Raw genomic sequence first — 14,444 nt, forward strand, 5'->3', positions numbered from 1 at the left:
TTTTTTTTTTTTTTTTTAAAGAAGGATGCGCCCACCAGAGTTTAAATTGTTGATCTCCTCCATGTGTTACCAGAAAGAAATGTCCTTCCTTAGACTAGGAGGCAGTTTCAGGAATTTCTGTAAATTCCCTCCGGATCTCAGGATTTCTGAGATTCTGATCCTCCTGCTAACTCGGAGTAGGGCGTAGAAGTTTGGTGCTAGGCGCAGCTATGAGAATGGAAAGGGATGCCCTACTCCCGGAGCGACTGGGGCTCGGGCACTTGGCCCCTCCCGCTTCCGAGCCCCGCCCCCCGCAGGGCGAGTCCTATAAAGTCGCGGCGAGCCGGGTCCCTCCGGCCGGTCTCGGATTAGTCCCACTTCGGGATCGACTTGATCGCGCGTCCCTTTCCGGAGCAGTGCCTGTCGGAGCCATGTCCCAGGGCCTGTACCACGAGGAGTTCGCCCGAGCGGGCAAGCAGGCGGGGCTGCAGGTCTGGCGGGTCGAGAAGCTCGAGCTCGTGCCGGTGCCCCAGAGCGCTTACGGCGACTTTTACGTCGGGGATGCCTACCTGGTGCTGCACACCGCCAAGGCGAGCCGGGGCTTCACCTACCGCCTGCACTTCTGGCTGGGTAAGGGGGTGCAGGCAGCGGGACCCCGACGCGCCCAGGTCGCGGAGGGGCGAGGCCGCGGGAGGCTGAGATTGGCAGGCTGGAGGTGGGGGTGGGGTGGGGGGAGAGGGGAACCGCACACGGGAAGGGCCTGGGACCCGTCGCGCCTGTCGCGTCCCCTCCGGGCGGCCCCCTTTGGGCTGGCCGCCTTCTCCACGCCAGAGTCCGCTCTTGAGAACGCGGCTGCAAACGCGGGGCACAGAGTGGTCGGAAGCAGTCTTACCCCACGGGCTTTGACCTCTGTCAGGCCGGTCTCCCGGGCTTGGAGGCTGGTTCCTCTCGCTTCTCCCCCTTGCATCTTCCAGTTTGGAAACCGCGCTCCCGCGCAGGGCCGCTGCTTAGCGCACCCTGGCTCTGACCAAGCCCCGCTCACCTTCCGACAAGTTCAGTCCTGGTTTCCCTGTCAGGGAGGAGATGAAGTCAAACAAGTTTGTAGGAATCCGCCGCAGCTGTGGAGAGGTACCCCCCCACACACACCCCCGCCTCCCTTTTCTCTAGTTAATTTAATTTTTTGCCCTTGGGCCCCAGCTTATATTTCTCCACACATTTTGGCAGTTAATGCTCTGGGCGACTTTAAATCAGAATCCACTTGCTCCACACTGCTCACACGGTCGGCTAACAGAAATTCCTGCTGATCAGGATGTTGGCGACCCTGGGTGGAAAAGAGAAAAAAATACAGATCTTGTCAATATAAATAAATAGCTTTATATGGCACATGTATTATTTAAATGAGTTGCTTTATTATAATAGTTATTTGTATTATTGTTATTTATCTATTTGAACAAGGACACAATGTGAAACAAAACAGCTCCTTCAGCAATAGTAATTATTTTGGGCGGCACTTGCGCCAGGTTGTCAGAATACTGGGCCTTGTGTGTTCTACTTTTTCCACCTTCTACTTTTACTCGTAAACATCCTGAACGTCCAACCTCTCCCTGTAGGATCCTGTGCCAGTGGACACACCCCGTCTAACAACGTGCCGATTATCTGAGACTTAGGGCCTTCTTTTAAAATTAGCTTGCCTCCCCTGGACTTCTCGTTCTTTATTTTTAGCTTTATTCCTGAGCCTGTGGGGAGACCACACAAAACCACACACACACGCATTTTGAAGTCCTTGAAAAGCCATCATTTTTATTTCTAACATCTGAAGAACTTAAGAAATAACATGGCAGAAACGATTAAGAAGTGATGTTCTCAATGGTAGTGAACCCCTGAAACAGACACTCCAAGTGAGAAATACAAAGAGGGAGAAGGATTGTTTTTATTATAGCGTTTGATGTTAAAATTTTGTGCTTGCTTGACGAAGCTCAAGCTGAGTTCCAAACACTTTTTGGTTTCCCAGTGCAGTGTCACTATTCCTACGATAAATAGACAATGATCTACTTATATTTTATACCAGAAATCACTGAAACGTTAATATAAAACCATGTTCATGAATGAATGATGCCAGATAGAATAGTAATGTCCTCATCTTGGTCTTTCTATTCAGAACTTGGATCTAGAATGAATAAAAGCGTCTGAAATGCCACATTTGTAATTTTGGTGAATTAAGATATGAAGGGACCTCATATCTTGCTGTAGACAACAGTTTGTCAGAAGACTGCAAGAGGCTTTGAACACAGTTTGTGGGGGTTTTTGGGGGGTAGTGGTGGTTATTCTATGGGTTCTTTCTTATCCAAAGAAGCTCGCTCATTAAACAAATTGTTTTTTAGGGTTTACAGATTCACATTAACTCAATCATTCATTTAGTGCTCACCAATTTTGAAAACTGTAATAGAAAATGCTTTGGGCAAAAACACTTCATGATTGTCAAGATCTACTAAAACTGAAGTTAATAGTGTGTTAATTAATAAGTTAATTCATTCAATAATTATTCAATGTGCCCAGCATTGTGTAAGGCATTTCTGCATGTGACTGATTTACGAACCTTCTCCGAAAGTTTATAATCTCAAAGATACAATAAGACAAAAAGTGATATAACACAGGCAGAACGGCTAAACGCTGTGAAAGAGACAGTGTCTATAGTTATGGGGAAGCAGGGAAGGAGAGAAGCTGTGACAGAAAAAAGGAAAATGAGGGTGATTGGAAGGGATCTTGTCCAAGAGAGAATCCTGGGGAACGTGGAAAAGTTTAGAGTAAAATGGTCCACTGGGCCTTTCGATGGAATTGTTCGGCAGCTCTTCCTACTTTAGTTCCCGGAAGCAAGCTGGATTTCATCCAAAATCTTCTACCCTAAGACCTAAATTTGGGTGAATTCATGAGGATTAATCAGAGAGACAGATTGAGGAAACGTTCCAAGAGGGAGAGCTGAAAGTTCAGGGGGAAAGGAAGTTTAACTAAAGGAAATCACTAAACTAGAACTAAACTCAGAAACTAAAGAGTCCTCTTTCCTGCCTTGTCTCTCAGAGGCTTTCCATGATACCCTCACGTATCTCAGATTATTTCCTTTTATTATTTTCTCTTTTACTTACTTTACTAAGTAAGAATTTGTTGCATATAACTTAAAAGTTGTTGCACTGGTCCTTCCATAAAAACCATTTCAGCTTTGTACCTAGCCGTTTAAATGCATCTACCTTCTGCTTCTCGTTACTTAGAGCATCATGTCTATGAGCACAGCTGGATGATAAAGCTACTCAGTCACATCCTGGACCTACGCTACAAACACCCACCCTCATCATTTCTCTTTTCCAGTTTTAAACTTTACATAAATGTATTTGAGAGCAGTAAACATTTGTAGTATATCTGGTCTGTGCTAGCTTCTATGCAAGGCACAGGGAATCCAAAGAATTAGATTACAATATACAGTGTATAATTCAAGGAACTTATAATATATAAGGGCTGGTGAGGGTGCTGAGAAACCAGATTTTTATACATTGCTTGGGGGGGGAATATAAAATGGTACAGCCATTATGAAGAAGAGTTTGACAGTTTCTTACAAAACTAAACTTGCAACTACCATATGACCCAGCAATTGCATTCATGGGCGTTTATTCCAGAGAAATGAAAATTTATATTCATGTAAAAACCTACACATGTCCATAGCAGCCTTATTTGAATAGACAAAAACTTGATTCAGTCCAGATATCCTTCCACGAGTGACTGATTAATCAAATTGTGGCATATCTATAACAGAGAATATTACTCAGCAAGAAAAAGGAACAAACTATTGATACATACAATTCAGATGAATCCCCAGTAAATTATTCTGAGTGAAAAAAACCAATGCCAAAAGGTTCCATACTGTGTGATTCCATTTATATAACATATTTGAAATAACAAGTTTAGATTTGTTGTTATCAGAGGTTAGGGATGGGGTGGGGAGGGGGTGATACAGGTGGGAGATGGGGTAGTTATAAAAGGGCAACTTAAGGGATTTTTTGGTGATATAACTATATAGTATCTTGACTGGGATGATGAATACATGAATTTACAGGTGATTTAGAGAACTAAACACACATAGAAGAGTACAGGTAAAACTGGGGAAATATGAGAAAGATAAGTGGATTGTATCAGCCTCAATATCCTGATTTTTGCATTCTGTACTATACTGTGCTTATATGCTTGTGGTTTAGTATATTGTGGTATACGAGACTATACTCTAGTTTGAAAAATGTTACCAATGGGGGGAGTTTGGTCTGTCGATCTATGTCTCTCCTCCTACCAATACCACACTGTCTTAATTATTGTACCTGTATAGTAAACCTTAATATCAGATAGAGTTATTCCTCTTATTTTTCTTTGTCAAGATATTTTAACTCTTTCAGGGCCTGTGCCTTTTCATATAAATTTTACAGTAAACTTATATAATCCAAATGAACCTTCCTATGATTTTTATAGGAATCGTGTTAAACTTGTAGATCAACTTGGGGAAAATTAACATCTTTATTATATTGGGTCTTACAGTCCATGAACACTATGTCTTTTTTTTTTTTTTTGAACACTATGTCTTTATATTTATTAAGGTCTTTGATTTTTTTCATTAACATTGTATAATTTTTAGCATATAGATCATGTACCTGTCATCACATCCCCAAAACAATTTTAGGAAGTTTGCCGCATATGTACAAATATAATGTAAGGCAACAGAATATAAAATAACATAACACAAAAGAACATATCATAACTTGAAAGACATTGGTAAAAGACATCAGAAAAGGGAAAATAAATGAGGTCATAAGCAAAATTCATAGAGCAAGTTCATATGTTCCTGAACATTGCTAAAACTGCATCATGATATCACTGAATTGGATTCTAGTTTTCACATTCGAAGGCTGGTATTGGCTTCTTTAGGATCTTTCAACTTCTTTAGAGCAAGGATTCTAGTTTATTCATACTGATATGCCTTGGCCCAGCACAGTACACAAGCATCAAAAAAATGATAGCATAATTTAATTAACTTACTTTCAGTTCATTCATTAATTGCATGCCTGTCCATTTATATCCGTGTAAAGAAATTTGCGTTTCAACTTGTGCTCAAGTAAGAATGTTTATGTCAAACACATTATCCTTAACACTTTCGATATTAATCTTGATTTAAACTTCCCTCTTAAAACATCTCTGTGCAAATCTACATCTATGTCTTTATTAGTATTCTCATTTATGGATGGGAAAGTGGGCAGAATGGCACTAATGTTCTTTCTGACTGCAAAGTCGCATATGTGTTTTTTTTCCTGTGACCACAAGTTTATAAAATTGTTACCATGTCAAATACTCTTACAGCTAGTGGATTCTTTTCCTGAGAAGATAAGTTGCTACACAGGTTCCCTTTGAGAGTAAGGGAGGAATGTAAAGAAATACAGTTCTTCCATTAATATAGCTGTTTCCCTTTCAGCTCTGGTGAATACTCTCAATTGGGGTTTCCTGTGAACCGTAGTATTGTTACGGCTTCTAAACTTTTCTACATCAGTTATCTGCGGAGGAAAATAGCATAACCCAGTCACCACAAAATGTTACTGCTAATGAAATTCTGAGTGTAAAAAACTATCAATTGCTATTGTAGTTTCTAAGAGCCTGTGCTTCAGAATCACAGAAACCTGCCTCTGTGTCATGTTCTACCAGAGGTCAACTTTATGATGTTACTTGGCCTCTCGAAGCCTTTACTGGGTCTGTTGTACGTAGTGGAAAATATTTTTGCTGCATGTGTTAGCTTGAAGATTAAATGAGATCATCCATGTAAACCACTAGCACAGTATCTGGCCCATATCAAGGATAGTATAAATGTATAAATGTTGGCTATTATTATTTCTAGAATCATTGATGATTTTTACACAGCTCCTATGTAGTAAGGGTTTTGAATTTGAGTTTCCCTCAGGACTGGCTCGGATCCTTGGGCACATAGAAGATGCCGGTGCTGAAGAATTGGTGTTTTGACCTCAGCGAGGTTGCCTGGATGGGATTTATACTAGAACTGTGAAAATTAAATGTGTGTTGTGTGTTAAATTCTTGGGTTAATAACACCTGTGACCACATTCACATTCAATAGATGTGAATCTTATTAAGATTAATAAGATGTGAATCTTATTAATCTCTTATTCTCCCTTTCCACGTAGAGAATATGATCTTACACCAATAAAATAATGAAGTGGGGGCACTAGGACTTAAAAATAGGGATAAGGTCAAGTGATATTCATTTTCCCATTCTAAAAACCACTTGCTTTTCTAAAGCTATTTATCTATGGCCTATGATGTTCATATTCCTTACAAATATTAACATATTGGCATATTGATGCTAATAAAAGCTAAAACAATTGGAAAACATTCTCATAGTCTGATCTGATTAGCAAATGAATCTGAATCCTACTAGAGTATAGTGCTATATCTTCTTGAGCATATACAGATAGCAGTGTTATGTGTTGTTTTTTTTAAGATTAACTTATTTATTTTAGAGAGAGAGAGAGGGAGGGAGAGAGAGCATGAACGGGAGGGGCAGAGGGTGAGGGAGAGAGAGGGTCCCAAGCAGACTCTGCAAGGAGCACGGAGCCCAACATGGGGCTCCATTCCACGACCCTGAGATCATGACCTGAGCCAAAACCAAGAGTAGGACAGTTAACCGACTGTCCCACCCAGGTGCCCCCAGCAGTGCTTCTTTTAAACAGTTTTTAAAAAGAATTGAAAAGCAAGAACAAAACAATTCTTGTAGCTATTAACAAAATAATATTTTTATATTACAACATTTCTGTCAAAAGATTGTTCTGCTGAAGACGGTTTATTGTATTGATGTATATATAATTCAAAGAAAATTTCTGAGCCTTTCATATCAAAAATTCTGCCTTAGTCATTTTCCTGGCTTGAGAAATGCAGTGCTGTCCTTTGCTGTTTCAGGAAAGGAGTGTACTCAGGATGAAAGCACAGCGGCTGCCATCTTTACTGTTCAGATGGATGACTATTTGGGAGGCAAGCCAGTGCAGAGTAGAGAACTTCAAGGCTATGAATCTACTGATTTTGTTGGCTACTTCAAAGGAGGTCTGAAATACAAGGTAAGCCGCTTCCTTGAACTCTTTCCATTATGACCCCCTTTCTCTTCCTATGCATCCACACCTCATGTCTTCAGAGAGTGGAAGTTCATTGAGGGCAGGGTTTTTTTGTTTTGTTTTTGTTTCAATCTGTTTTGTTTACTGATATATACTAGTACCTGCTGGATACATAGTAGGTACTCAATAAATGTTTGTGGAACATGAGTGTAATATGTGAAATGTTCTGGATTGATTTCATTTAATAGGTTAATTTTTAATAAAGTTAAGAGCTTTCAGTAATGTTGTCACAAGAAAGCCCTTTAAAATTTTGTGGAGTTACTTCGATAATTAAATATTAGCAACTTGGGTATTCACAATTTCTGTTAATGCCATTCTAGAGAACCTCTGAAGTTGCTGCAAATGACCCAAGACTTGGGAATCTCAGTTGTTCTGGAATGTCTTAATGCAATATTTATAACAATTATAATTCCAGCTACTTCTATAGAAAGAACTATACACACATTTCTCAAATAGTGTGGTTTGATCTTGGAAATGATACAAATGAAACAAACCATTGAGTTAAATATATGTGTGGTTCAGCCTCACAAAGTCAAATATACCCACACTGCTACACACACATGCACACAATTTATGTGTTTTGGCCTGAAACACTGATCATCAACCAGCTTTTCTTCTGGGGGAAAAAGAAAAAAAACAAGTTAAGTAGTTGTATTCTTTTAAGGCAACCTTCAGTGAAAGACAGCCTTTTTTTTTTTTGGGAATTCCCTCCATGACCCTTGTGGACTGGCCACTCTTCACAATGTCCCCTACCCCCAAGAGTGTTCAGTTACAGTGTGAGAAATACCTCCCTAGACAAACATTTCAGAAGCAATCCTTTTCAAAATCAGACATGCTCCAGCAGGTCTTCTGCAGACCCCACCGCCTCACCCTTTAAGCCTGTTAGCTTACTAAAGACTTAAAACCTCAGAGCTAAACTAGAATTCTGAATATGTATTGAATTTATCTACTACAATGCCAGGGTTTATTTCTACTTTTGCCTGATCAGAGCCTCAGTGAATATTTTGTGATGCTATTGAGGTGAGGATAAACACATATAAATTCTCTTCTCTCTTGAAATGATGTTTTTCACTCTAGGTTATGAACAACCCTAGATATGAAACAATGTATGTATGACTTCTCATTTCATTTAATTCACATGAGTTCCTACAGTTTATGTCAAATGATCCTGAAACTTCCTTTATGTCAATGAAACCAACATTTTGAATAAGCTGGGTCATGTAGTTACTAAAAGCATGTAATGTGACAACATCTTGGTTATGACCCATTTCTGCTACATATGACTTGTTTACTTCAGGGCAAGTAAGCTTTCTGTGCTGTTTCCTCAAATATATAATGGGTATAACAACAGCTTCCTCATACAGGTGTTGTAAGGATTAGGGATCAAATTAAATAATAACGTGCATATACAGTCAGTAGGAAATTGTGATATTATTAATCCTTCTGGCTGTTAGCAGGACCTCTGAAATCAAACTCCTGGATATATATTTAAAGGTGGACATGAAAAAGCAATTTTACAGTTATAAGGTAATTATCTTCTACATTAAAATCACTTACAAATCAGCATTTTTTAGAAAGATGGTATTTGCTAATGGAGGTCAAATTTATCAGCAAATAGATCAGTTCACTATCTTATCATTAGTGACATTGAGCAGATGACAATGTGTGCAGTTGCAAAGTACTTGATAAGAAATTTGGAAGCAAGGATAATTTGCCACCCAGAATAGCAAAGACTGTTTTTTTAAAGATCTTATTTATTTTGAGAGAGAAGGAGAGAGAGAGGATACAAGCAGGGGAAGGGGCAGAGGCAGAAGGAGAGAGGGAGAGAATCTCAACCAAACTCCATGCTGAGCTCAGAGCCTAACACGGGGCTCAATCTCATGACCCTGAGATCATGATCTGAGCTGAAATCAAGAGTCAGATGCTTAACCAACTAAGCCACCCAGGTATCCCAGAATAGCAAAGACCACTATGTTGTACTTAATTTCATACTTACAAGAATGTGCTAAGCACTTCATGTCTATTATCTCATTTCATCCAAATAACACCCCCTAGGTGCAGTTTCTATCATTGTCACCCTATTAAGATAAGTAAACAAAAGCTTTGAGAAACTATGTAACTTAACAAGGTCTAACAGTGGATATGTGACTGGGTGACCATCTGACTTCAGTGCCTAAGCTAGTAATCACTATACTATGATGCTCTCAATATAAATAAATGGCTCAAATATCAGGATGAATTTTTTTATTTAAGATTACTCTGTGAAACAGGGTATTGTGTCTGTTTGGAATGGACACAGTTTGGCCAAGCCTACCATTACCAAGCCAGCAGCTGCCATATTTAGTTGCCGTGTATAAGGGAAAGATTCAGCGAGGCAACATTAAGACCATCTTATCAGGTCATTTAATTCACCTGAGGTTTCTTTTTATGAGGCTTTTTAGGCTGGGGGAGTTCTAGAGGAGTAATATTTACCACTACTTCCTTTTTTTTTTTTCCTTTTTTAAAGATCGTATTTATTTATTTGTCAGAGAGAGAGAGCACGAGCACACAAGCAGTGGAAGCGGCAGGCAGAGGGAGAAGCAGACTCCCCGCTGAGCAGGGAGCCCGACCTGGGAGACTCGATCCCAGGACCCTGGGACCGTGACCTGAGCCAAAGGCAGACCCTTAACCGACTGAGGCACCCAGGCCTCCCTTACCACTGCTTCTTTATATGAAATCTCTTTCCCAAGCTCAACAAGACCCGGCTCTTAGCCATGATTGTAAATAGTGACCATCAAACATCCATCAGCCAGCAAAACTGTGTTTATGGTGTCACTGATTTAGACGATCATCCACCTTGCTTTCATTCTGCTGTGTGAAGGTAGAAAGAGACTGGGAGCTTCTAGGGTTAATTCAAACACTATTCCAGAAATACTTACTATCAAATACCAACATATATGAAACTTACAGTTTTTCTTTTGTGCCTTTTTCACATCAAATTTTATTAAGACAAAATTAATTTTTAAAGTACTGTTAAATGTTCACAGACTATATATCACTCTGATGGTTCACTATATGACAGTAGCTTAAATGTTATGTAGGTATCCTCAGTCTGTTTTATATTTTATAACTTTTTTCAGATCACAGCGTTCTTACACTGTTTATCAGATCACAGTGTACTTATTTTTTTGAAAAGTGAAGTGGCCAAGAACAGTAGTATATAGATGAAAACTTGTGTTTATTTTTATTGTATAATAGTTTGTTCATTTATGGCAATCTTGATAACATTATGGACTGAGAAATTATTATATAGTTCATAAAATTTGTGGTTATAATTGTCCTGAAGTCAACTTTTAGCCTATTGTAATAAAACCTTTCTATTCATGAGGGTCTTTTCTCTTTTCCTGGAAAATGGTGGTAATTTAAAGTCAGTGGAAATTTCGTGGCACCTGGGTGGCTCAGTTGGTTAAATGTCTGCCATTAGCTCAGGTCATGATGCCAGGGTCCTGGGATGATTCCCACCTCAGGCTCCTTGCTCAGCGGGAAGCCTGCTTCTCCGTCTGCAGCTCCCCCTGCTTGTGCTCTCTCTCTCTCTTTGACAAATAAATAAATATGTAATCTTAAAAAAAAAAATAAAGTCAGTGGAAATTTCAGGAATGTGCTAATGATTACATAGGCAGCTTAACTTCTTTCTCTGGATTTACTATATATGTTTATGAATAAATTTTTAAAAAATATTTTGTTTATTTATTTGAGAGAGAGAGAGCACACACAGGGAGAGGAGCAGAGGGAGAGGGACAAGCAGACCCCGCACTGAACATGGAGCCCGATGTGGGGCTCGATTTCATGACCCTGAGACCATGACCTGAGCTAAAAAATCAAGAGTCCGATGCTTAACCAGCTGAGCCACTCAGGCATCCCTATGAATAAATTTTGAAAATTGGATCATTTTATAGGTTTCCTATACTGCTAATTTTCTTACCATATTATTGCAGGAGGCCTTTGAGCAATAAAAGTGATTTGCTTACACCGCATCTTTATTATGCACATTACCTCATAATTAATTGTGGGAATAAATAAAGATTATCATTTCTAACATTTAATTAAAGGGAAAAGTAAAAAGGTAAAAGCTGATTTCAAATAAGACAAGAAGATGTAGTTGATATAGTTCATTGTTTTCCTTAGCATTTTATTTATTTATTTATTTATTTATTTATTTATTTTTAAAGATTTTATTTATTTATTTGACAGAGAGAGACACAGCGAGAGAGGGAACACAAGCAGGGGGAGTGGGAGAGGGAGAAGCAGGCTTCCCGCCGAGCAGGGAGCCCGATGTGGGGCTCGATCCCAGGACACCGGGATCATGACCTGAGCCGAAGGCAGAGGCTTAACGACTGAGCCACCCAGGCGCCCCTCCTTAGCATTTTTTAATTGAATATAGTTTTCTTTTGGGATGTACAACCAAATTTAGGGTAGTGGAAAGAATGTAAACTAAGAATAGAAAACCGCAGGGCACCCTGGCATTTAAAGAAAAAAAGAGAGAGAGAGAAAGAGAAAGAAGAAAGAAAGAAAGAAAAAGAAAGAAAGAAAGAAAGAAAGAGAAAGAGAGAAATAAAGAAAGAAAAAGAGAGAGGGAGAGAAAGAAATAAAGTAAAAAGGGAGAGAAAGAAAGAATGAATGAATGAAAAAAGAAAGAAGGAAGGAAAAACAGTTTTTATGGGTGGCTGGGTGATAGACATTGGGGAGGGTATGTGCTATGGTGAGCGCTGTGAATTGTGTAAGACTGTTGAATCACAGACCTGTACCTCTGAAACAAATAATACGTTATATGTTAAAAAAAAAAAAGAAGAAGAAGAAGATAGCAGGAAGGGAAAAATGAAGGGGGGGAAATCGGAGGGGGAGACGAACCATGAGAGACTATGGACTCTGAGAAACAAACTGAGGGTTCTAGAGGGGAGGGGGGTCGGGGGATGGGTTAGCCTGGTGATGGATATTAAAGAGGGTACGTACTGCATGGAGCACTGGGTGTTATATGCAAACAATGAATCATGGAACACTACATCAAAAACTAACGATGTAGGGGCACCTGGGTGGTTCAGTCGTTAAGCGTCTGCCTTCAGCTCAGGTCATGATACCAGGGTCCTGGGATCGAGCCCCACATCGGGCTCCCTGCTCAACGGGAAGCCTGCTTCTCCCTCTCCCACTCCCCCTGCTTGTGTCCCCTCTCTATATATTTAAAAATTTTTTTTAAATATATAATGTTAAAACAAAGATCATAAATAGGATCCACCCACATCTGGCCAGGACTCAACTCCCCTTCTGTGTCCTAACACTGTGTGGGGCATGGGAATTTTGGGGTGGCTAGTTCTCTCCTCACTTGCTGTTGTTACCTCTGACTCTCCTCTATCCTCCTGTCTTCTTCCCTGAAATCTTGTCTGCCTCTCACTTAATGGTTTTAGAATCATTCGTTCCCAAAGGACACGAGCTACTGCTTCTTTTCATTTATGTCACAGGTTTTATCCACTGAAGGTTCTTAGTAAATACCTGCAATGTTAAGTTGAATGATTAAAACAGGAAGGACAAAAGGCCTTAAAAGAAAAAAAAAAATGGGTTGATTTGCCAAGGCATTCTCTTCTGCATACTTACTGCTTCACGTGCTCTGAGGTGGCTATTTTGTCTTTGGCACGTACACCTGTGGTTTTATGTGTTTTTGTGTCTAGTTAGAAGCCTCATCTCTTTTTGTTTTGTTTTCTCTCTTCCTCCCACTGATCAGGCCGGAGGTGTGGCATCTGGACTAAATCATGTTCTCACAAATGACTTGACCGCTAAGAGGCTCCTGCATGTGAAGGGTCGGAGAGTGGTCAGGGCCACGGAAGTTCCCCTTAGCTGGGACAGTTTCAACAAGGGCGACTGCTTCATCATTGACCTTGGCACTGTAAGTATTACACACACATGCAGACGTCTAACGGAGAGTGAATTGTGTTCAGATCAAATCAGATGTACGTGCCGTGGAGGATAATCACATTTTCGACACACAGGGAACAGGTCATGTTTATGTGAGAGGCAATCATATCATAGGATGAATTGGCAAGTATTTAAATCACACAAAGTGAGACTTCAAAGTTTTTATTTTCTTTGATAGGTTTAGCATGGAGTAATGATTTAGTTCTTCCTACCATAGAACACACATAGAATAATTTTTAATATATTTACCCTCTGTCTGAATGGAGCTTCCGCTAATTATTTTTGTCCTTAATTGGGTGTGGGAAAACATTATTTGAGGGGCAAATGGAATTTCCTCCAGAAAGCAAAGTTTCTAGGATTTCAAATGGACATAGGATGAGTCTAAACAGCTTGCCTGAGGAGATTTTAGGGGATATTTTGGGATATATATCACACATTTACTACACCATACTATTTCATACTTTTTAATTATTTTAGGGTATTAAGAGAAAAGGCACAAGTATAGATATTAAGTATCATCTTAATGGGATGGGCAATATCTGACTTATGTTTTTTTCCAAGAAAAGAGGCCCCTCTGAGTTCACGTATACTTACTAATAATTATTTTTTTAAAGATTTTATTTATTTATTTTGAGAGAGAGAGGGAGAGAGCACAAACGAGGGGGAGGGGCAAAGGGAGAGGGAGAAGCAGGCTCCCCGCTGAGCAGGGAGCCAGATGCGGGGCTCGATCCCAGGACCCTGGGATCATGACCTGAGCTGAAGGCAGAAGCTTAACCGACTGAGCCACCCAGGCGCCGCAAATCATTATTATCGGTATTATTGCAAAGTCTTGTGCTAGACTCTAGATGGTGGGATTTAAGTTGGGTCTTTTAACCTTTGTAAGGTAGAAATAAAATAAAGTTAGAATAAAAGGCATTCTCTACCATTGAAAACCCATGGGCGAAGCAGAGAAGGCAGGAGAGCACAGAGCCTTTATGATGCCCTTTTCCTTCTCCTCATGGTCATCCTTCTCATTACACCACGTATATCAGCATCCTGCTCGTCGTCAGGAACATTTCTGTGCTCAGCATTGTACAGAGACTTGCTCTGACTAGTGCTGCTTCAGTTAGCCTGAGGCTTGCACCGGCTGTGGAATTTCCTCCCAGGGCACAGCCAGTGAATGGTGAAGCCAGGATTCCACCCTGGGGATGTCTGATTCCCACCTGAGCATTTTATTTTATTGCCTCTCCATGGGCAGTATTTTGGGGAAAAGCATCAGACAAAAGCCAAAAGAGTTTATTTTCCACGTGCACAGAGAAGGGACACTAAGGGTTTTGAAAACGG

General features: G+C 40.1%; 1 protein-coding gene across 1 annotated transcript in view; it reads left to right on the plus strand.

Annotated features, from left to right (window-relative positions):
• Positions 1 to 307: 307 nt before the first annotated feature.
• The window catches only part of SCIN (scinderin), a 77,366-nt gene continuing 63,229 nt past the window's right edge, over positions 308 to 14,444 (plus strand). The window contains exons 1-3 of the mRNA XM_036085205.2: positions 308 to 609; positions 6,970 to 7,124; positions 12,931 to 13,092. Coding sequence (XP_035941098.2) covers positions 411 to 609; positions 6,970 to 7,124; positions 12,931 to 13,092 — 516 coding nt within the window. The 5' untranslated portion in view covers positions 308 to 410. The remainder of the gene's footprint in view (positions 610 to 6,969; positions 7,125 to 12,930; positions 13,093 to 14,444) is intronic.

Source organism: Halichoerus grypus, chromosome 12 (genome assembly GCF_964656455.1).
Source record: "Halichoerus grypus chromosome 12, mHalGry1.hap1.1, whole genome shotgun sequence".
NCBI classification, from domain to species: domain Eukaryota; kingdom Metazoa; phylum Chordata; class Mammalia; order Carnivora; family Phocidae; genus Halichoerus; species Halichoerus grypus.